This window comes from Chiloscyllium punctatum, chromosome 5 (assembly GCF_047496795.1).
Source record: "Chiloscyllium punctatum isolate Juve2018m chromosome 5, sChiPun1.3, whole genome shotgun sequence".
NCBI classification, from domain to species: Eukaryota; Metazoa; Chordata; class Chondrichthyes; order Orectolobiformes; family Hemiscylliidae; genus Chiloscyllium; species Chiloscyllium punctatum.
The window spans coordinates 3,607,035-3,628,883 of NC_092743.1; the positions used below are offsets into that span (position 1 = coordinate 3,607,035).

At 59.3% G+C, this 21,849-nt stretch overlaps 1 protein-coding gene across 1 annotated transcript in view; it reads right to left on the minus strand.

Moving 5' to 3' along the window:
- Positions 1-21,849, minus strand: part of LOC140476718 (SWI/SNF-related matrix-associated actin-dependent regulator of chromatin subfamily D member 3-like) — a 31,076-nt gene that overhangs the window by 3,111 nt on the left and 6,116 nt on the right. The window contains exons 2-6 of the mRNA XM_072569538.1: positions 19,141-19,263; positions 18,307-18,429; positions 15,659-15,754; positions 14,853-14,954; positions 11,563-11,724 (exon numbers count right to left, since the gene is read on the minus strand). Coding sequence (XP_072425639.1) covers positions 11,563-11,724; positions 14,853-14,954; positions 15,659-15,754; positions 18,307-18,429; positions 19,141-19,263 — 606 coding nt within the window. The remainder of the gene's footprint in view (positions 1-11,562; positions 11,725-14,852; positions 14,955-15,658; positions 15,755-18,306; positions 18,430-19,140; positions 19,264-21,849) is intronic.

The window sequence follows — 21,849 nt, forward strand, 5'->3', positions numbered from 1 at the left end:
CCTCCCCCATCACTGACCCCCCCATCACTGCGCCCCCCATCACTGACCCCCCCCTCCCCCATCACTGACCCCCCCATCACTGTCCCCCCTCCCCATCACTGACCCCCCCCTCCCCCATCACTGACCCCCCCTCCCCCATCACTGACCCCCCTCCCCCATCACTGACCCCCCCATCACTGACCCCCCCTCCCCCATCACTGCCCCCCCCATCACTGACCCCCCCTCCCCCATCACTGACCCCCCCATCACTGTCCCCCCTCCCCATCACTGACCCCCCCCTCCCCCATCACTGACCCCCCATCACTGCCCCCCCCCATCACTGATCCCCCTCCCCCATAACTGACCCCCCTCCCCAATCACTGACCCCCCATCACTGTCCCCCCTCCCCATCACTGACCCCCCCTCCCCCATCACTGACCCCCCCATCACTGTCCCCCCTCCCCATCACTGACCCCCCCTCCCCCATCACTGATCCCCCCATCACTGTCCCCCCTTCCCATCACTGACCCCCCCATCACTGTCCCCCCTCCCCATCACTGACCCCCCCTCCCCCATCACTAAACCCCCATCTCTGTATCCCCTCCCCCATCACTGTCACCCTCCCATCACTGACCCCCCTCCCCCATCACTGTCCCCCCTCCCCATCACTGACCCCCCCATCACTGTCCCCCCTCCCCATCACTGACCCCCCCATCACTGTCCCCCCTCCCCATCACTGACCCCCCCTCCCCATCACTAAACCCCCATCTCTGTATCCCCTCCCCCATCACTGTCACCCTCCCATCACTGACCCCCCCTCCCCCATCACAGACCCCCCCTCCCCCATCACTACCCCCCCATCACTGCCCCCCCATCACTGACCCCCCTCCCCCATCACTGCCCCCCCATCACTGACCCCCCTCCCCCATCACTGCCCCCCCCCATCACTGACCCCCCTCCCCCATCACTGACCCCCCCATCACTGTCCCCCCTCCCCCATCACTGACCCCCCCTCCCCCATCACTGACCCCCCCATCACTGTCCCCCCTCCCCATCACTGACCCCCCCTCCCCCATCACTGACCCCCCCATCACTGTCCCCCCTCCCCATTACTGACCCCCCTCCCCCATCACTGTCCGCCCCCCCCATCACTGTCCCTGCCCCCATCTCTGACCCCCCCCATTACTGACCCCCCTCCCCCATCACTGTCCCCGTTCCATCACTCTCCTTACTCCCTCCATCTCTGTATCCCCTCCCCCATCACTGTCACCCTCCCATTACTGACCCCCCTCCCCCATCACTGTCCCCCCTCCCCATTACTGAACCCCCTGATCACTGTCCTCCCTCACCCCATCACTGTTCCCCCCTCCCCCATCAGTGATCCCCATCACTGTTCCCCCTCCCCATCATTGTCCCCTTCCCCATCACTGACCCTCTCCCCCCGTCACTGTCCCCCTCCCCCCATCACTGTCCCCTCCCCATCACTGACCCTCTCCCCCCATCACTGTCCCCCTCCCCCCATCACTGTCCACTCCCTCCATCACTGACCCCCTCCCCCCATCACTGTCCACTCCCTCCATCACTGTCCCCTTCCCCCATCACTGTCCCCCTCCCCCCATCACTGTCCGCCCTCCCCCATCACTGTCCCCTCTCCCCATCACTGTCCTCCCCCATCTCTGACCCCCCCTCCCCATCACTGTCCCCTCTCCCCCCATCACTGTCCCCCTCCCTCCATCACTGTCCCCTCTCCCCCATCACTGTCCCCTCTCCCCCATCACTGTCCTCTCCCCCATCTCTGACTCCCCTCCCCATCACTGTCCCCCCTCTCCCCCATCACTGTCCCCCTCCCTCCATCACTGTCCCCTCTCCCCCATCACTGTCCCCTCTCCCCCATCACTGTCCTCCCCCATCTCTGACCCCCCTCCCCATCACTGTCCCCTCTCCCCCCATCACTGTCCCCCTCCCTCCATCACTGTCCCCTCTCCCCCATCACTGTCCCCTCTCCCCCATCACTGTCCTCTCCCCCATCTCTGACTCCCCTCCCCATCACTGTCCCCCCTCTCCCCCATCACTGTCCCCCTCCCTCCATCACTGTCCCCTCTCCCCCATCACTGTCCCCTCTCCCCCATCACTGTCCTCTCCCCCATCTCTGACTCCCCTCCCCATCACTGTCCCCTCTCCCCCCATCACTGTCCCCCTCCCTCCATCACTGTCCCCTCTCCCCCATCACTGTCCCCTCTCCCCCATCACTGTCCTCTCCCCCATCTCTGACCTCCCCTCCCCATCACTGTCCCCCCTCTCCCCCATCACTGTCCCCTCCCCCATCTCTGACTCCCCTCCCCATCACTGTCCCCTCTCCCCCTATCACTGTCCCCCCTCCCTCCATCACTGATCCCCTCCCCCCATCTCTGACCTCCCTCCCCATCACTGTCCCCTCTCCCCCATCACTGTCCCCTCCCCCATCTCTGACCCCCTCCCTATCACTGTCCCCTCTCCCCCCATCACTGTCCCCCTCCCCCCATCACTGTCCCCCCCTCCCTCCATCACTGACCCCCTTCCCCCATCACTGTCCCCTTCCCCCATCACTGACCCCCTCCCCCCATCACTGACCCCCTCCCTCATCACTGACCCCCCTCCTGCATCACTAACCCCCCCCCCTCCTGGATCACTGACCCCGTCCCCCCATCACTGTCCCCTCCCCCATCTCTGACCCCCCTCCTGGATCACTGACCCCCTCCCCCCATCACTGACCCCTCCCCCCATCAATGTCCTGCCTCCCCATCACTGACCCCCTCCCCATTTCTGAACCCCCTGATCACTGTCCTCCCTCACCCCATCACTGTTCCCCCTCCCCATCATTGTCCCCTTCCCCATCACTGACCCCCTCCCCCCATCACTGTCCCCCTCCCCTCATCACTGTCCCCCTCCCCCATCACTGTCCCCCTCCCCCATCACTGTCCGCCCTCCCCCATCTCTGACCCCCCATCACTGTCCCCTTCCCCCATCACTGTCCCCTCCTCCCCATCACTGTCCTCCCCCATCTCTGACCTCCCTCCCCATCACTGTCCCCTCTCCCCCATCTCTGACCCCCCTCCCCATCACTGTCCCCTCTCCCCATCACTGTCCTCCCCCATCTCTGACCTTCCTCCCCATCACTGTCCCCTCTCCCCCATCTCTGACCCCCCTCCCCATCACTGTCCCCCTCCCCATCACTGTCCCCTCTCCCCCATCACTGTCCCCCCTCCCTCCATCACTGTCCCCCCTCCCTCCATCACTGATCCCCTCCCCCCATCTCTGACCTCCCTCCCCATCACTGTCCCCCCTCCCTCCATCACCGTCTCCCTCCCCCCATCACTGTCCCCCTCCCCCCATCACTGTCCACCTCCCCCCATCACTGACCCCCCTCCCCCATCACTGAATCCCCTGATCACTGACCCCCCTCCCCCATCACTGAATCCCCTGATCACTGACCCCCCTCCCCCATCACTGAATCCCCTGATCACTGTCCCCCTCCCTCCATCGCTGTCTCCCCTCCCCATCACTGTCCCCCCTCCCTCCATCACTGTCCCACTCCCCCCATCACTGTCCTCACTCCCTCCATCACCGTCTCCCTCCCCCATCACTGTCTCCCTCCCCCATCACTGTCCCCCTCCCTCCATCACTGTCCTCACTCCCTCCATCACTGTCTCCCTCCCCCATCACTGTCTCCCTCCCCCCATCACTGATCCCCTCCCTCCATCACTGACCCCCTCCCCCCATCACTGACCCCCCTCCCCCATCACTGAATCCCCTGATCACTGTCCCCCTCCCTCCATCGCTGTCTCCCCTCCCAATCACTGTCCCCCCTCCCTCCTTCACTGTCCCACTCCCCCCATCACTGTCCTCACTCCCTCCATCACGGTCTCCCTCCCTCCATCACGGTCTCCCTCCCTCCATCACTGTCCCACTCCCCCCATCACTGTCCTCACTCCCTCCATCACGGTCTCCCTCCCTCCATCACTGTTCCATCTCCCCCCATCACTGAACCCCCCATCACTGTACCCCTCCCCCATCACTGCCCCCTCCCCCATTGCTGACCCCCTCCCCCATCGCTGACCCCCCTCCCCATCACTGTCCCCCCTCCCCCATCACTGTCCCCCCTCTCCTATCGCTGACCCCCTCCCCATCACTGTCCCCCTCCCTCCATCACTGTCCCCCCTCCCTCCATCACTGATCCCCTCCCTCCATCACTGTCCCCTCCCCCATCTCTGACCCCCTCCCTATCACTGTCCCCTCTCCCCCCATCACTGTCCCCCTCCCCCCATCACTGTCCGCCCTCCCTCCATCACTGACCCCCTTCCCCCATCACTGTCCCCTTCCCCCATCACTGAACCCCTCCCCCATCACTGACCCCCTCCCTCATCACTGACCCCCCTCCTGGATCACTGACCCCCTCCCCCCATCACTGACCCCTTCCCCCCATCACTGTCCCCCCTCCCCCATCACTGTCCCCCCCCCCCATCTCTGACCTCCCTCCCCATCACTGTCCCCTCTGCCCCCATCACTGACCCCCTCCCTCATCACTGACCCCCTCCTGGATCACTGACCCCCCTCCTGCATCACTGACCCCCTCCTGGATCACTGACCCCCACCCCCATCACTGACCCCCTCCCCTCATCACTGTCCCCCTCCCCTCATCACTGTCCCCTCCCTCCATCACTGACCCCCTCCCCCCATCACTGTCCCCCTCCCCATCATTGTCCCCCTCCCCCCATCACTGACCCCCACCCCCATCACTGTCCCCCTCCCCCCATCACTGACCCCTCCCCCCATCACTGACCCCCACCCCCATCACTGTCCCCCTCCCCCCATCACTGTCCCCCTCCCCATCACTGTCCCCTTCCCCATCACTGTCCCCCTCCCCTCATCACTGTCCCCCTCCCCCCCATCACTGTCCCCTTCCCCCATCACTGTCCCCTTCCCCCATCACTGTCCCCCATCCCCAACACTGTCCCCTCTCCCCCCATCACTGTCCCCCTCCCTCCATCACTGTCCCCCCTCCCTCCATCACTGACCCCCTCCCCCATCTCTGACCTCCCTCCCCATCACTGTCCCCTCTCCCCCCATCACTGTCCCCTCCCCCATCTCTGACCCCCTCCCCATCACTGTCCCCTCTCCCCCCATCACTGTCCCCCCTCCCTCCATCACTGACCCCCTCCCCCCATCACTGACCCCCTTCCCCCATCACTGTCCCCTTCCCCCATCACTGACCGCCTCCCCCATCACTGACCCCCTCCCTCATCACTGACCCCCTCCTGCATCACTGACCCCCCTCCTGGATCACTGACCCCGTCCCCCCATCACTGTCCCCTCCCCCATCTCTGACCCCCCTCCTGGATCACTGACCCCCTCCCCCCATCACTGACCCCCTCCCCCATCACTGTCCCCCCTCCCCATCAATGTCCTGCCTCCCCATCACTGTCCCCCCTCCCCATTTCTGAACCCCCTGATCACTGTCCTCCCTCACCCCATCACTGTTCCCCCCTCCCCCATCAGTGATCCCCATCACTGTTCCCCCTCCCCATCACTGTCCCCTTCCCCATCACTGACCCCCTCCCCCCATCACTGTCCCCCTCCCCTCATCACTGTCCCCCTCCCCCATCACTGTCCCCCTCCCCCCATCACTGTCCGCCCTCCCCCATCTCTGACCCCCCATCACTGTCCCCTCTCCCCATCACTGTCCTCCCCCATCTCTGACCTCCCTCCCCATCACTGTCCCCTCTCCCCCATCTCTGACCCCCCTCCCCATCACTGTCCCCTCTCCCCCCATCACTGTCCCCCACCCCCCATCACTGTCCCCTCTCCCCCCATCACTGTCCCCTCTCCCCCCATCACTGTGCACCCTCCCTCCATCACTGTCCCCTCTCCCCCATCTCTGACTCCCCTCCCCATCACTGTCCCCTCTCCCCCCATCTCTGACCTCCCTCCCCATCACTGTCCCCCCTCCCTCCATCACCGTCTCCCTCCTCCATCACTGTCTCCCTCCCCCCATCACTGTCCCCCTCCCCCCATCACTGTCCACCTCCCCCCATCACTGACCCCCCTCCCCCATCACTGAATCCCCTGATCACTGACCCACCTCCCCCATCACTGAATCCCCTGATCACTGACCCCCCTCCCCCATCACTGAATCCCCTGATCACTGTCCCCCTCCCTCCATCGCTGTCTCCCCTCCCCCATCACTGTCCCCCCTCCCTCCATCACTGTCCCACTCCCCCCATCACTGTCCTCACTCCCTCCATCACGGTCTCCCTCCCTCCATCACTGTTCCATCTCCCCCCATCACTGAACCCCCCATCACTGTACCCCTCCCCCATCACTGTACCCCTCCCCCATCACTGCCCCCTCCCCCATTGCTGACCCCCCTCCCCCATCTCTGACCCCCTCCCTATCACTGTCCCCTCTCCCCCCATAATTGTCCCCCCTCCCTCCATCACTGACCCCCTCCCCCCATCACTGACCCCCCTCCCTCCATCACTGACCGCCTCCCCCCATCACTGACCCCCTTCCCCCATCACTGTCCCCTCCCCCATCTCTGACCCCCTCCCTATCACTGTCCCCCCTCCCTCCATCACTGACCCCCTTCCCCCATCACTGTCCCCTTCCCCCATCACTGACCCCCTCCCCCATCACTGACCCCCTCCCCCATCACTGACCCCCTCCCTCATCACTGACCCCCCTCCTGGATCACTGACCCCGTCCCCCCATCACTGTCCCCTCCCCCCATCACTGTCCCCCCTCCCCCATCACTGTCCCCCCCATCTCTGACCTCCCTCCCCATCACTGTCCCCTCTGCCCCCATCACTGACCCCCTCCCTCATCACTGACCCCCTCCTGCATCACTGACCCCCCTCCTGGATCACTGACCCCGTCCCCCCATCACTGTCCCCTCCCCCATCTCTGACCCCCCTCCTGGATCACTGACCCCCTCCCCCCATCACTGTCCCCTCCCCCATCTCTGACTCCCCTCCCCATCACTGTCCTCACTCCCTCCATCACTGTCTCCCTCCCCCATCACTGTCTCCCTCCCCCCATCACTGATCCCTTCCCTCCATCACTGACCCCCTCCCCCCATCACTGACCCCCCTCCCCCATCACTGAATCCCCTGATCACTGTCCCCCTCCCTCCATCGCTGTCTCCCCTCCCCATCACTGTCCCCCCTCCCTCCATCACTGTCCCACTCCCCCCATCACTGTCCTCACTCCCTCCATCACGGTCTCCCTCCCTCCATCACTGTTCCATCTCCCCCCATCACTGAACCCCCCATCACTGTACCCCTCCCCCATCACTGCCCCCTCCCCCATTGCTGACCCCCTCCCCCATCGCTGACCCCCCTCCCCATCACTGTCCCCCCTCCCGCATCACTGTCCCCCCTCTCCTATCGCTGACCCCCTCCCCATCACTGTCCCCCTCCCTCCATCACTGTCCCCCCTCCCTCCATCACTGATCCCCTCCCTCCATCACTGTCCCCTCCCCCATCTCTGACCCCCTCCCTATCACTGTCCCCTCTCCCCCCATCACTGTCCCCCTCCCCCCATCACTGTCCCCCCTCCCTCCATCACTGACCCCCTTCCCCCATCACTGTCCCCTTCCCCCATCACTGACCCCCTCCCCCATCACTGACCCCCTCCCCCATCACTGACCCCCTCCCTCATCACTGACCCCCCTCCTGGATCACTGACCCCCTCCCCCCATCACTGACCCCCTCCCCCCATCACTGTCCCCCCTCCCCCATCACTGTCCCCCCCCATCTCTGACCTCCCTCCCCATCACTGTCCCCTCTGCCCCCATCACTGACCCCCTCCCTCATCACTGACCCCCTCCTGGATCACTGACCCCCCTCCTGGATCACTGACCCCCACCCCCATCACTGTCCCCCTCCCCTCATCACTGTCCCCCTCCCCTCATCACTGTCCCCTCCCTCCATCACTGACCCCCTCCCCCCATCACTGTCCCCCTCCCCATCATTGTCCCCTTCCCCATCACTGTCCCCCTCCCCTCATCACTGTCCCCCTCCCCCCATCACTGTCCCCTTCCCCCATCACTGTCCCCCCTCCCCATCACTGTCCCCTCTCCCCCCATCACTGTCCCCCTCCCTCCATCACTGTCCCCCCTCCCTCCATCACTGATCCCCTCCCCCCATCTCTGACCCCCCTCCTGGATCACTGACCCCCTCCCCCCATCACTGACCCCCTCTCCCCATCACTGTCCCCCCCTTCTCTGACCTCCCTCCCCATCACTGTCCCCTCTCCCCCATCACTGTCCCCTCCCCCATCTCTGACCCCCTCCCTATCACTGTCCCCTCTCCCCCCATCACTGTCCCCCCTCCCTCCATCACTGACCCCCTCCCCCCATCACTGACCCCCTTCCCCCATCACTGTCCCCTTCCCCCATCACTGACCGCCTCCCCCATCACTGACCCCCTCCCTCATCACTGACCCCCTCCTGCATCACTGACCCCCCTCCTGGATCACTGACCCCGTCCCCCCATCACTGTCCCCCCTCCCTCCATCACTGACCCCCCTCCCCCCATCACTGACCCCCTTCCCCCATCACTGTCCCCTCTCCCCCCATCACTGTCCCCCCTCCCTCCATCACTGACCCCCTCCCCCCATCACTGACCCCCTTCCCCCATCACTGTCCCCTTCCCCCATCACTGACCGCCTCCCCCATCACTGACCCCCTCCCTCATCACTGACCCCCTCCTGCATCACTGATCCCCCTCCTGGATCACTGACCCCGTCCCCCCATCACTGTCCCCTCCCCCATCTCTGACCCCCCTCCTGGATCACTGACCCCCTCCCCCCATCACTGACCCCCTCCCCCATCACTGTCCCCCCTCCCCATCAATGTCCTGCCTCCCCATCACTGTCCCCCCTCCCCATTACTGAACCCCCTGATCACTGTTCCCCCTCCCCCATCAGTGATCCCCATCACTGTTCCCCCTCCCCATCATTGTCCCCTTCCCCATCACTGACCCCCTCCCCCCATCACTGTCCCCCTCCCCCCATCACTGTCCGCCCTCCCCCATCTCTGACCCCCCATCACTGTCCCCTTCCCCCATCACTGTCCCCTCTCCCCATCACTGTCCTCCCTCATCTCTGACCTCCCTCCCCATCACTGTCCCCTCTCCCCCATCTCTGACCCCCCTCCCCATCACTGTCCCCTCTCCCCCCATCACTGTCCCCCTCCCTCCATCACTGTCCCCCCTCCCTCCATCACTGATTCCCTCCCCCCATCTCTGACCTCCCTCCCCATCACTGTCCCCCCTCCCCCATCTCTGACCCCCTCCCCCCATCACTGACCCCCCTCCCTCCATCACTGACCCCCTCCCCCCATCACTGACCCCCTTCCCCCATCACTGTCCCCTCCCCCATCTCTGACCCCCTCCCTATCACTGTCCCCCCTCCCTCCATCACTGACCCCCTTCCCCCATCACTGTCCCCTTCCCCCATCACTGACCCCCTCCCCCATCACTGACCCCCTCCCTCATCACTGACCCCCCTCCCTCATCACTGACCCCCTCCCCCCATCACTGACCCCCTCCCCCCATCACTGTCCCCCCCAACTCTGACCTCCCTCCCCATCACTGTCCCCTCTGCCCCCATCACTGACCCCCTCCCTCATCACTGACCCCCTCCTGCATCACTGACCCCCTCCTGCATCACTGACCCCCTCCTGCATCACTGACCCCCCTCCTGGATCACTGACCCCGTCCCCCCATCACTGTCCCCTCCCCCATCTCTGACCCCCTCCTGGATCACTGACCCCCTCCCCCTATCACTGTCCCCCTCTCCCCATCACTGTCCCCCCTCCCCCATCACTGTCCCCCTCTCCCCATCACTGTCCCCCCTCCCCCATCACTGTCCCCCCCTTCTCTGACCTCCCTCCCCACCACTGTCCCCTCTCCCCCATCACTGTCCCCCTCCCTCCATCACTGTCCTCACTCCCTCCATCACCGTCTCCCTCCTCCATCACTGTCTCCCTCCCCCCATCACTGTCCCCCTCCCCCCATCACTGTCCACCTCCCCCCATCACTGACCCCCCTCCCCCATCACTGAATCCCCTGATCACTGACCCCCCTCCCCCATCACTGAATCCCCTGATCACTGTCCCCCTCCCTCCATCGCTGTCTCCCCTCCCCCATCACTGTCCCCCCTCCCTCCATCGCTGTCTCCCCTCCCCCATCACTGTCCCCCCTCCCTCCATCACTGTCCCACTCCCCCCATCACTGTCCTCACTCCCTCCATCACGGTCTCCCTCCCTCCATCACTGTTCCATCTCCCCCCATCACTGAACCCCCCATCACTGTACCCCTCCCCCATCACTGTACCCCTCCCCCATCACTGTCCCCCCTCTCCTATCGCTGACCCCCTCCCCATCACTGTACCCCCTCCCTCCATCACTGATCCCCTCCCTCCATCACTGATCCCCTCCCCGATCTCTGACCTCCCTCCCCATCACTGTCCCCCCTCCCCCATCACTGTCCCCTCCCCCATCTCTGACCCCCTCCCTATCACTGTCCCCCCTCCCTCCATCACTGACCCCCTTCCCCCATCACTGACCCCCTCCCCCATCACTGATCCCCTCCCTCATCACTGACCCCCCTCCCCCATCACTGACCCCCTCCCCCCATCACTGACCCCCTCCCCCCATCACTGTCCCCCCTCCCCCATCACTGTCCCCCCCCCATCTCTGACCTCCCTCCCCATCACTGTCCCCTCTGCCCCCATCACTGACCCCCTCCCTCATCACTGACCCCCTCCTGCATCACTGACCCCCCTCCTGGATCACTGACCCCCTCCCCCCCATCACTGTCCCCCCTCCCCCATCACTGTCCCCCCCCTTCTCTGACCTCCCTCCCCCCATCACTGTCCCCTCTCCCCCCATCACTGTCCACCTCCCCCCATCACTGACCCCCCTCCCCCATCACTGAATCCCCTGATCACTGTCCCCCTCCCTCCATCGCTGTCTCCCCTCCACCATCACTGTCCCCCCTCCCTCCATCACAGTCTCCCTCCCTCCATCACTGTGCCACCTCCCCCCATCACTGTACCCCCTCCCCCATCACTGTACCCCTCCCCCATCACTGCCCCCTCCCCCATTGCTGACCCCCTCCCCCATCGCTGACCCCCCTCCCCATCACTGACCCCCCTCCCCATCACTGTCCCCCCTCTCCTATCGCTGACCCCCTCCCCATCACTGACCCCCTCCCCCATCACTGTCCTCCCTCCTCCATCACTGTCCCCCATCACTGTCCCCCATCGCTGATCCCCTCCCCATCGCTGTCCTCCCTCCCCCATCACTGTCCCCCCTCCCCCATCACTGACCCCCCTCCCATCTCTGACCCCCCCCGCCCCCATCACTGACCCCCCTCCCCATCACTGACCCCCCTTCCCCCCATCACTGACCCCCCTTCCCCCCATCACTGACCCCCCTTCCCCCCATCACTGTCCTCCCTCCCCCATCACTGACCCCCCATCACTGACCCCCCCCCATCACTGACCGTCCCATCACTGACCCCCCTCCCCTGTGACCTTTACCTGCTGGAAGTACTTGTCACAGCTGATGTACTCCTTGTCGTGAGAATCCTGTAGTTTGTTGGTTTTGATGTACTGCCACAGGGCCTGTACAATGGCCGAGCGGGTCTGAGTGTGAATTCCCAGTAAACGAGCGAGCCGAGGGTCCAGCTTAAACTGGGGAGGCTGTAAGACACCCATCCCCAAACACACAGACTGAGACTCCAGCCTGGAGCAGACTCAGACCACCCTCACACCACCACCCCCACCCCCAGCCCGTTCCCCCATCCAGCCACCTCATCCACACCAGCCAGACCACCCCCCTGCCCAGCCCAAACCACCCCCCCCCGTCCAGCCCAGACCTCACCCCCGCCCTGCCCAGACCACCCCCCTGCCCAGCCCAAACCACCCCCCCCCCCCGTCCAGCCCAGACCTCACCCCCGCCCTGCCCAGACCACCCCCCTGCCCAGCCCAGACCACCCCCCTGCCCAGCCCAGACCACCCCCCTGCCCAGCCCAGACCACCCCCTGCCCTGCCCAGACCACACCCCCTGCCCTGCCCAGACCACCCCCCTGCCCAGCCCAGACCACCCCCCTGCCCAGCCCAGACCACCCCCCTGCCCAGCCCAGACCACCCCCCTGCCCAGCCCAGACCACCCCCCTGCCCAGCCCAGTCCCACCCTCTGTCTAGCCCAGAGCCCCGCCCCAGTTAAGTTGATCCAAATTCCTGGAATCTCCCACTGAAACCATTTTCCCAAAACTGTCCCAAACAGGTGACCACACCCATTGGGTATATCAACAGAAGGAAATGAATTCCAAAATATTCAGTAAACAACTCTGTCTCTCCTGAAAATATCTGAAGAATCCTGAAAGCAGTTTAAATCCTTTGTCTGTAAGAATATTGTGGGTCTACCCCAGCACATGGACTATAGGGGGGGGCAGCTCAACCCCACCTTCTCAAGGGGCAACTAGGGACAGGGCAATAAATGCTGGGCCCAGCCAGTGACACCAACATCCCAGGAATGAACTTTTTAACAAATCCAGCTGGAAGCTCTCTCTCAGTGAAGTATGTCTAGAAACTTGAATAGTTTCCAGATCTCAGTCTCTCGATTTACCCAATAAATCCTGAAAGCTGAAATCTTACTTCTTTCAAAGACCTAAGTCAAACTGACTTTCCATCTGTCCTGATACATGCTTTGAAGATTTCCCCTTCCTCTCCTGTGGTCAGTATCTCTACCTCATCAGGGAGCAGTGAGACAACATTCCCCTTTATCCCTTGTGTTCAGACCCTTGGCTCACAGGAGGATATTCTGTTTTTAATCTCCACAGATCAGTCTTGTCTTATTTGTTATATGTGTGTTTGACTGGGATTAAAGGGACTTTGCTTGATACTGTTAAACAGTTCTGCCTTTTGTTTAAAGCATAAGTTTTATCGATAATAAGTGAGTTACTTTGGAATTTATTAAAGATCCCTGCTAAACGTTTCCGTTATTCTGGATAATGGTAAGAAAGGGAAATATTTTAGTCCATTTTTGGGGACTGAATTAAAATATTTACCCCAATGACACCACCCCATCCAAATTCATAAAACGTCCAATCAAAAACCATCATCCCAACAGCACACCATCACAGTCTAGTGTCTGAGCCAGTCTCAGCGCCCACACTAACCCCCAATCGCTCAGGACAGAGCTCAGTCTGACTGCAACATCACTACAGCCCTCACTTTTCAATTTCAAATCACAGAATCCCTAAAATGGAACCATGCCCTTCGGCCCAACAAGTCCACACCAGACCCAGTTCCCTACCCTATTACCCTACATTTACTCCTGACTAATTCACCTAACCGACACATCCCTGAACACTACGGGGAATTTAGCATGGCCAATCCACCTAACTTACACATCTTTGGACTGTGGGAGGAAACCCACGCAGACACGGGGAGAATGTGCAAACTCCACACAGAGAGTTACCTGAGGCTGGAATTGAATCCAGGTCCCTGGCGCTGTGAGGCAGCAGTGCTAACCACTGAATGTTCCTAGCCTCTAGCCTTCTTGTGTAGCCACTGTATTTATATGATGAGTCCAATTGGATATCTGGTCAATTTATTTTTAGATTAGATTCCCTACAGTGTGGAAACAGGCCCTTCAGCCCAACAGGTCCACACCGACCCTCCAAAGAATAACCCACCCAGATCCATTTCCCTCTGACTAATGAACCCAACACTATGGGCAATTTACTATGACCAATTCACTTTCGCAGTGCTAAACACTGAATATTCCAAGCCTCTAGCCTCCTTGTGTAGCCACTGTGCTTGTATGATGAGTCCAGCAGAGTTTCTGGTCAATGGTAACCCCCAGGACATTGATATGGGAGATTCAGTGATGTAACACCATTGAATATCAAGGGGCAGTGATTAAATTGTCTCTTATTGGAGGTGGTCATGGCTTGGCGTGTGTGTGATGTGAGTGCTACTTGCCACTTGTTCGCCCAAGCCTGGATATTGTCCAGATCTTGTTGCATTTGAACATGGACTGCTTCAGTATCTGGGGACTCACGAATGGTGCTGAATGTTGTGCAGTCATCGGTGAACATCCTACTTCTGACCTTATGATTGAAGGAAGGTCATTGATGAACCAGCTGAAGATGGTTGGGCCTAGGACATAACCCTGAGGAACTCCTGCAGAGATGTCCTGGAGCTGAGATGAATGACCTCCAACAATCACGACCATCTTCCTATGTGTCAGGTATGACTCTAACCAGTGGAGAGTTAACCCCCCCCCTCCCACCGATATCCACTGATTCCTGTTTTGCTTGGGCTCCTCAGTCAAATGCAGCCCTGCGATCTCTCTCCTTGGTTTCTTCCCTTGCTTCCTGTGTCCCCTCCTTGATATTTAGGTACACCAATCAGTGTGTTGTCCTTCAGTGGTCCAATAAAATGGCTTTTTGAACTCACTTTCCGGTTTTGTTGGTCTGTTGTACTCACTTGTTTTCCAGCTTCAACTCACTGTTTTGTGACTCTCTCTCCCAAATTTAACAACAAATCTTATAAACTTTGTGTTTTCCATATTATTAACCCAACAGCATTGTATTTCCAGAACACAGACAGGCCACTCTGCCCCTCTCCTTGTGTGCCAGCTACTCTTTAGGAGCCTGTTCTCACCCCCTCTTTATCACCCTCATCTGCCTCTGCCCCTTAATTCCCTCGAGTGTTTGTCCAGTCTCCGCTTAAACGGGATCATTCCCTGTGGGAGCTGTTTCCATTCTCCCACTGCCTCCCCCTCCTACGCTCCCCCATGCCCCCCACCCCGTGCCCACCTGGTAGTCGAGCATGAGCAGCAGCGTACACCGCACACTGACATCACCCGGTCTCTTCACCTGGAACCCGTCTGTCTCTTGGGTGGTGGGTGTTCGGTGCCACTGCAGAAGAATCACACGCACATGTTCACCCCTTCAAATCTCCTGCTGTTCGTCCAAACAGACCCTTCTCCACCGTCTCAGCGACACTCACTCACCGTCGTTCGCATGTAAGACCATGGGACACCTCCCACCACAGCAGCTTCACAGCTGATGCTGACAGTGTTCACCGTGAGTTGGTGTCTCGGTGGAGTCAGATTTTCACTAACGTGGTGGGAGGGGCCCTGAGGCTACAATCCAAACGGCCCATGGAGGGGATAGCAGGGCTGCGGGGGCCGAATTGCCTCAGCCTGCCTCTAATTCGTGGATGGGAAAGGGGAAACCCTGTGGCATTCCTCAGGATCACCCCATCCCTGAAAATCCCATCCGCTGGGATCTGGGTCAGGGTTATATGGGGATGAGGGGGAGCGGGGGCGATACCCAGCCCCCGAGGTGGGGTGTGTCACCTCACTGCAGTGCGGGGGCATTAAGTAACAACACGCCTGGAGACGGTGTCCCAGGATGCAGCATGGGGGGAGTTACCAAACTGAAAATGGCCAGGGGACAAGGTCAGATCAGCACTGGGGACGGTTCCACAAGGAGATGTCAATCTGATAAAGGAGGAGGATTAGACCAGGGAGAGGGGTTTTGGAGGGATGGGAAAAAAAGGGGGAGACTGTGAAAGATCAGGAGTATTATGAGGTTGTGAAAGAAATAGGTGATATCACCTCCACCAAGTGATTGTCCGGTCCGTACAAATCCTTATCCAGCTCAATAACAAGGCTCTTGAAAAATGACGAGAACTTCCTCTTCTGTTTTCCAGGCTGAAACACGAAGAATATTCAGAACAATCAAAACTACAATGGTCACAGTCAAAACCTGCCGAGATAACCACAGTCAGACACTGTCGGAGGGTCAGCTGAGGGAGTGGACACTGTCGGAGGGTCAGTGCTGAGGGAGTGGACACTGTCGGACGGTCAGTGCTGAGGGAGTGGACACTGTCGGAGGGTCAGTGCTGAGGGAGTGGACACTGTCGGACGGTCAGTGCTGAAGGAGTGGGCACTGTCGGAGGGTCAGTGCTGAGGGAGTGGACACTGTCGGAGGGTCAGTGCTGAGGGAGTGGACACTGTCGGACGGTCAGTGCTGAAGGAGTGGGCACTGTCGGAGGGTCAGTGCTGAGGGAGTGGACACTGTCGGAGGGTCAGTGCTGAGGGAGTGGACACTGTCGGAGGGTCAGTGCTGAAGGAGTGGGCACTGTCGGAGGGTCAGTGCTGAGGGAGTGGACACTGTCGGAGGGTCAGTGCTGAGGGAGTGGACACTGTCGGAGGGTCAGTGCTGAGGGAGTGGACACTGTCGGACGGTCAGTGCTGAAGGAGTGGGCACTGTCGGAGGGTCAGTGCTGAGGGAGTGGACACTGTCGGAGGGTCAGTGCTGAGGGAGTGGACACTGTCGGAGGGTCAGTGCTGAGGGAGTGGACACTGTCGGACGGTCAGTGCTGAAGGAGTGGGCACTGTCGGAGGGCCAGTGCTGAGGGAGTGCCGCACTGTCGGAGGGTCAGTGCTGAAGGAGGGGGGCACTGTCGGAGGGCCAGTGCTGAGGGAGTGCCGCACTGTCGGAGGGTCAGTGCTGAGGGAGTGGGCACTGTCGGAGGGTCAGTGCTGAAGGAGGGGGCACTGTCGGAGGGCCAGTGCTGAGGGAGTGCCGCACTGTCGGAGGGTCAGTGCTGAGGGAGTGCCGCACTGTCGGAGGGTCAGTGCTGAGGGAGTGGGCACTGTCGGACGGTCAGTGCTGAGGGAGTGGACACTGTCGGAGGGTCAGTGCTGAGGGAGTGCCGCACTGTCGGAGGGTCAGTACTGAGGGAGTGCCGCACTGTCGGAGGGTCAGTGCTGAGGGAGCGCCGCACTGTCGGAGGGTCAGTGCTGAGGGAGCGCCACACTGTCAGAGGGTCAGTGCTGAGGGAGTGGCGCACTGTCGGAGGGTCAGTGCTGAGGGAGTGTCGCACTGTCAGAGGATAAGTGCTGACGGAGTGGGCACTGTCGGAGGGTCAGTGCTGAGGGAGTGTCGCACTGTCAGAAGGTCAGTGCTGAGGGAGTGGGCACTGTCGGAGGGTCAGTGCTGAGGGAGTGGCATACTGTCAGAGGGTCAGTGCTGAGGGATCGGGCACTGTCGGAGGGTGAGTGCTGAGGGAGCGCCGCACTGTCGGAGGGTCAGTGCTGAGGGAGTGGCACACTGTCAGAGGGTCAGTGCTGAGGGAATGCCGTACTGTCGGAGGGTCAGTGCTGAGGGAGTGGCGCACTGTCGGACGGTCAGTGCTGAGGGAGTGCTGCACTGTCGGAGGGTCAGTGCTGAGGGAGTAGCGCACTGTCGGAGGGTCAGTGCTGAGGGAGTGGCGTACTGTCGGAGGGTCAGTGCTGAGGGAGTGGGGCACTGTCGGAGGGTCAGTGCTGAGGGAGTGGCACACTGTCAGAGGGTCAGTGCTGAGGGAATGCCGTACTGTCGGAGGGTCAGTGCTGAGGGAGTGCTGCACTGTCGGAGGGTCAGTGCTGAGGGAGTAGCGCACTGTCGGAGGGTCAGTGCTGAGGGAGTGCTGCACTGTCGGAGGGTCAGTGCTGAGGGAGTAGCGCACTGTCGGAGGGTCAGTGCTGAGAGAGTGGCGCACTGTCGGAGGGTCAGTGCTGAGGGAGTGGGGCACTGTTGGAGGGTCAGTGCTGAGGGGGTGGGCACTGTCGGAGGGTCAGTGCTGAGGGAGTGGCGTACTGTCGGAGGGTCAGTGCTGAGGGAGTGGGGCACTGTTGGAGGGTCAGTGCTGAGGGAGTGGGCACTGTCGGGGGGTCAGTGCTGAGGGAGTGCCGCACTGTTGGAGGGTCAGTGCTGAGGGAGTGGGCACTGTCGGAGGGTCAGTGCTGAGGGAGTGGGCACTGTCGGAGGGTCAGTGCTGAGGGAGCGCCGCATTGTTGGAGGGTCAGTGCTGAGGGAGTGGGCACTGTCGGACGGTCAGTGCTGAGGGAGTGGGCACTGTCGGTGGGTCAGTGCTGAGGGAGTGGGCACTGTCGGAGGGTCAGTGCTGAGAGAGTGGGCACTGTCGGAGGGTCAGTACTGAGGGAGAGCCGCACTGTCGGAGGGTCAGTGCTGAGGGAGTGGGCACTGTCGGAGGGTCAGTGCTGAGGGAGAGCAGCACTGTCGGAGGGTCAGTGCTGAGGGAGTGCTGCACTGTCGGAGGGTCAGTGCTGAGGGAAATTTTAACTCTTGAGGTGTACTGACCTATCACATTGTCCTAAGTTGGTGAGTGTCTGACTGGGATGAGTAGAGGTGAGTGAGGGGAGAGTGTGAGGGGACAGGAGGTGAGGTGGAGGAGGGAAGGTAGGCAGGCACTCACATCCTCGAGGAGTTTTCCCTCAACGCGGAGTTCCCAGGAGGCAATGCTGCTGTCAGAGTCCTCTGTCTCACTCCGAGCTGGGTTAAAGGTGTTCGAGATGTAGAGCCGCAACTTTCGCTTTTGCTGCAAAACCAGAGAGGGAACGGTTACCGGGGAAATGGTTACCGGGGGAACAGTAACCAGGGAAACGATTACCGGGAGAACAGTTACCGGGGGGAACATAATCAGGGGAAACGGTTACCAGGGGCACAGTTACCAGGGGAACATTTACCGGGGGAATGGTTACTTGGGAAGCGGATACTGGGGTTTGCGTTTACCAGTCAAGTGGTTACTGGGGAAACAGTTACCGGGAGAGCGGTTACTGGGGGAACTTTTATCAGGATAAGGGCATCCGGGTGGGGGTTGGTGGGGGATCAGGAACAGTTACTCAGGGGACAGCCCCTGTCACCTCCCCCCCCCCACTGCTCCCCAACCCAATTGCCCCTCACCCCCCCCGACCTTCCCCATCCCCATCACCCCTCTCCCCCCATCGCCCCTCATCCTTCCCCACCCCCATCGCCCCTCTCCCCCATCGCCCCTCACCCCCCCACCCCCATCGCCCCTCTCCCCCCCACCCCCATCGCCCCTCTCCCCCCATCGTCTCTCACCCCCCATCGTCCCTCACCCCCACCCTTCGCCACCCCCCATCGCCCCTCTCCCCCCATCGTTCCTCACCCCCCATCGCCCCTCACCCCCCCATGCCCCTCACCCCTCCATCGCCCCTCACCCCCCCATCGCCCCTCACTTCCCCCCCCACACTCTCACCCTGCACCGCCCCCATTTCCCTGGCTGTACCTTGATTGGCCTTTTCAGAGCCTCCTGTATGTCCACCCTCTTCCTCATGATGGTTTGGTCAAGTTTCCTCTCGAAGGCCAGGAGGTCCATGTAGGCCTGGGATTCAGGAACCAGCTCTCGGATCTGGGCAGTGGGATAGGGGAGGGAGAGAGATATGGACAAACTCATCACCCATTCCCCAATCTTCCCATCTCCATCTCCCACTCCTTCCAACTTCAGCACCCGTCAACCCCCCCTTCCCTCCACGCCCACCAGCACCCACAACAGGAGGGGAGGGGACAGGAGAGGAGGGGAAGTCAAGGCATAGACTGGGTTGAGGATGTCGCTGGATTTTTCCAGACTGTGGGGTAACAAGCTTACAAAGCCACAGGGTGAAGCAGCAGGAAAAATCACAGAATAAAGGTAAGGGAGTTGGAGATCACAGAAACTCTGTTTGATCAAATAGTTAATGAAAAAAAAATAGCAGGTGGAAGACAATGTGGATATTTTTAGTTCAGAAACATGAGCTGAATTACAATATAAAGATGGAAAACCATAGCAGTTGTATCAAAAAACACTAACAGAAGAAACATCTGAATGTATCCCAGGGTGTTACTATCGTAAAAATGAACTCTTGATGAGGAAATGGAGACCATCACATATCCAGGCAGATGAGAAATGGGCAGAGATTCATCAAGTCGTATTGCCAGGAGGCTAATGGAAAGGAGATGTTGTGGGTAGCACATGAATTACCAGGAGGAGGTCATTTGAGAGTAAGGAAAACTCAAGCTAAAATACAAATACATATTTATTGGCCTGGACTGTGTCAGGTTGTGGTTGAATTTTGCCAGTCATGTGATATGAGGGATGTGACACATGATAATTGGGAAACCTCAGGCAGTGATTAAACCTACATCTTTAATACCCGTTGCTGCATTTGAGGAACCTTTTACAAGAGTCTTAATTGATTGTGTAGGACCTCTCCCTAAAACAAAAAGTGGGAATCAGTATCTGTTGACCATAACAGATGTGTCCACTAGAATTCCGGAGATCAATATCACAAGGAAGGGAGAAGAGTTACTCAAATCATTTACTAGTTACAGACTACCCATCGAGATACAGTCAGATCAAGGGTCAGATTTTATATTAAAATTACTCAAGGACGTTATGGATAGCTTAGCAATAAAAGAATTGAAATCCACTGCATACCATCCAGAATCGCAGGGAGTGTTAGTAAGATGGCATCAAACTTTAAAGACCATGTTCAGATCTCACAGTCAAGACTACCTGATTGGGATAAAGGAATTCCATTTGTACTTTTTTACAGTTGGGATTATACCTAATAAATCAACCAAATTCAGTCCATTTGAAATAGTTTCTTGGCAAGAAGTGAGAGGACTACTAAAATTAACTGTGGAGAAATGAATAAGTCAGAATTCACAGACTACACACTTGGACCATATGCCAATTTTTAGGGGAAGATTAAACAGGGTCGGGGAGTCAGCTAAGCAGCCTTCTAAAGTAGCACAGCATGTAATAGAGAAGATAGAAAGATCTATCGGGTATTTCTCCAGAAAACTGGATATTCATCAGCAGAAATATTTCATAATTGAGTGGGAGCCCTTGAGTCTGGTGTTGCAACATTTATATTGCCAGTCATGTATCTGAAACAATTGTATATACATCATTGATTAAAGGTTTTGGAAAAAAGTTAAGGACAAAAATTCTAGACTGTTTAAATGGAGCTTATTATTGCAGCCATTTAATTTGAAAGCTGTCCATGTAGCGGGTTGAGGGATTGTAATTGCCAATGTGTTGCTGGGAGAAAGTGAGGACTGTAGATGCTGGAGATCAGAGCTGAAAATGTGTTGCTGGAAAAGCGCAGCAGGTCAGGCAGCATCCAAGGAGCAGGAGAATCCACGTTTCGGGCATGAGCCCTTCTTCAGGAAGCAGGCTAAGATAAAAGGTAGGGAGGAGAGACTTGGGGGAGGGGCGTTGGAAATGCGATAGGTGGAAGGAGGTTAAGGTGAGGGTGATAGGCTGGAGTAAAATGTGTTGCTGGGACCTTGATGCAGGATGACAGAGGCATGTGGTGGTGGGAGTAAACAGACTGAATAGTTTGTAATAGTGAATGTTTGCATACTTAGAGTCAATGTAATGTATATGCAATGCAGTGGACCAACAGAGTAAGGTGAAAGGTTTTTAAAAATGAATTCATCTTTGTATCTTGATGGTTAATTTGTTTAAGGGGTAGGTGTGATGATGCTCTGGCTATAAGATGTGTCCTTTGTCCTAGTTTTTTTTTATGAAGAGAAGTTTAGACAGAGATAGCGAGCAGTCTGCTCAAAATCAATAACCAGTTTGTGAGACCTTGGGTTTTTAAAAAATTTGCAACAATAGAAGCAACCTGAATGGGTGGGGTCAGGCTTTCATAGAACTAGGAGGTCTATTTTAGCTTTCTGCAGTCACTGGGGTCTTGAGGCTGGATGTGGAAGGTCTTGTTCCTCTCTCTGTTCCACCTAAAAGCTGGGGTTCTCCTCCTGCTGCTGGAATCTATTTCACTGAATGTGCCTTTGCCAAGGGTGTGTTTATGGGATATTACTGTAGTAGAACAGTTAGTTTCTAATTAGTCAACTAATTAATAGTAGTTAATGTATATATTTATTTTGTTAAGTATTTTGAGAGTTACAGTTAAGCCAATTATTTTGTCTGTAGTGTAAAGTAAAGTGC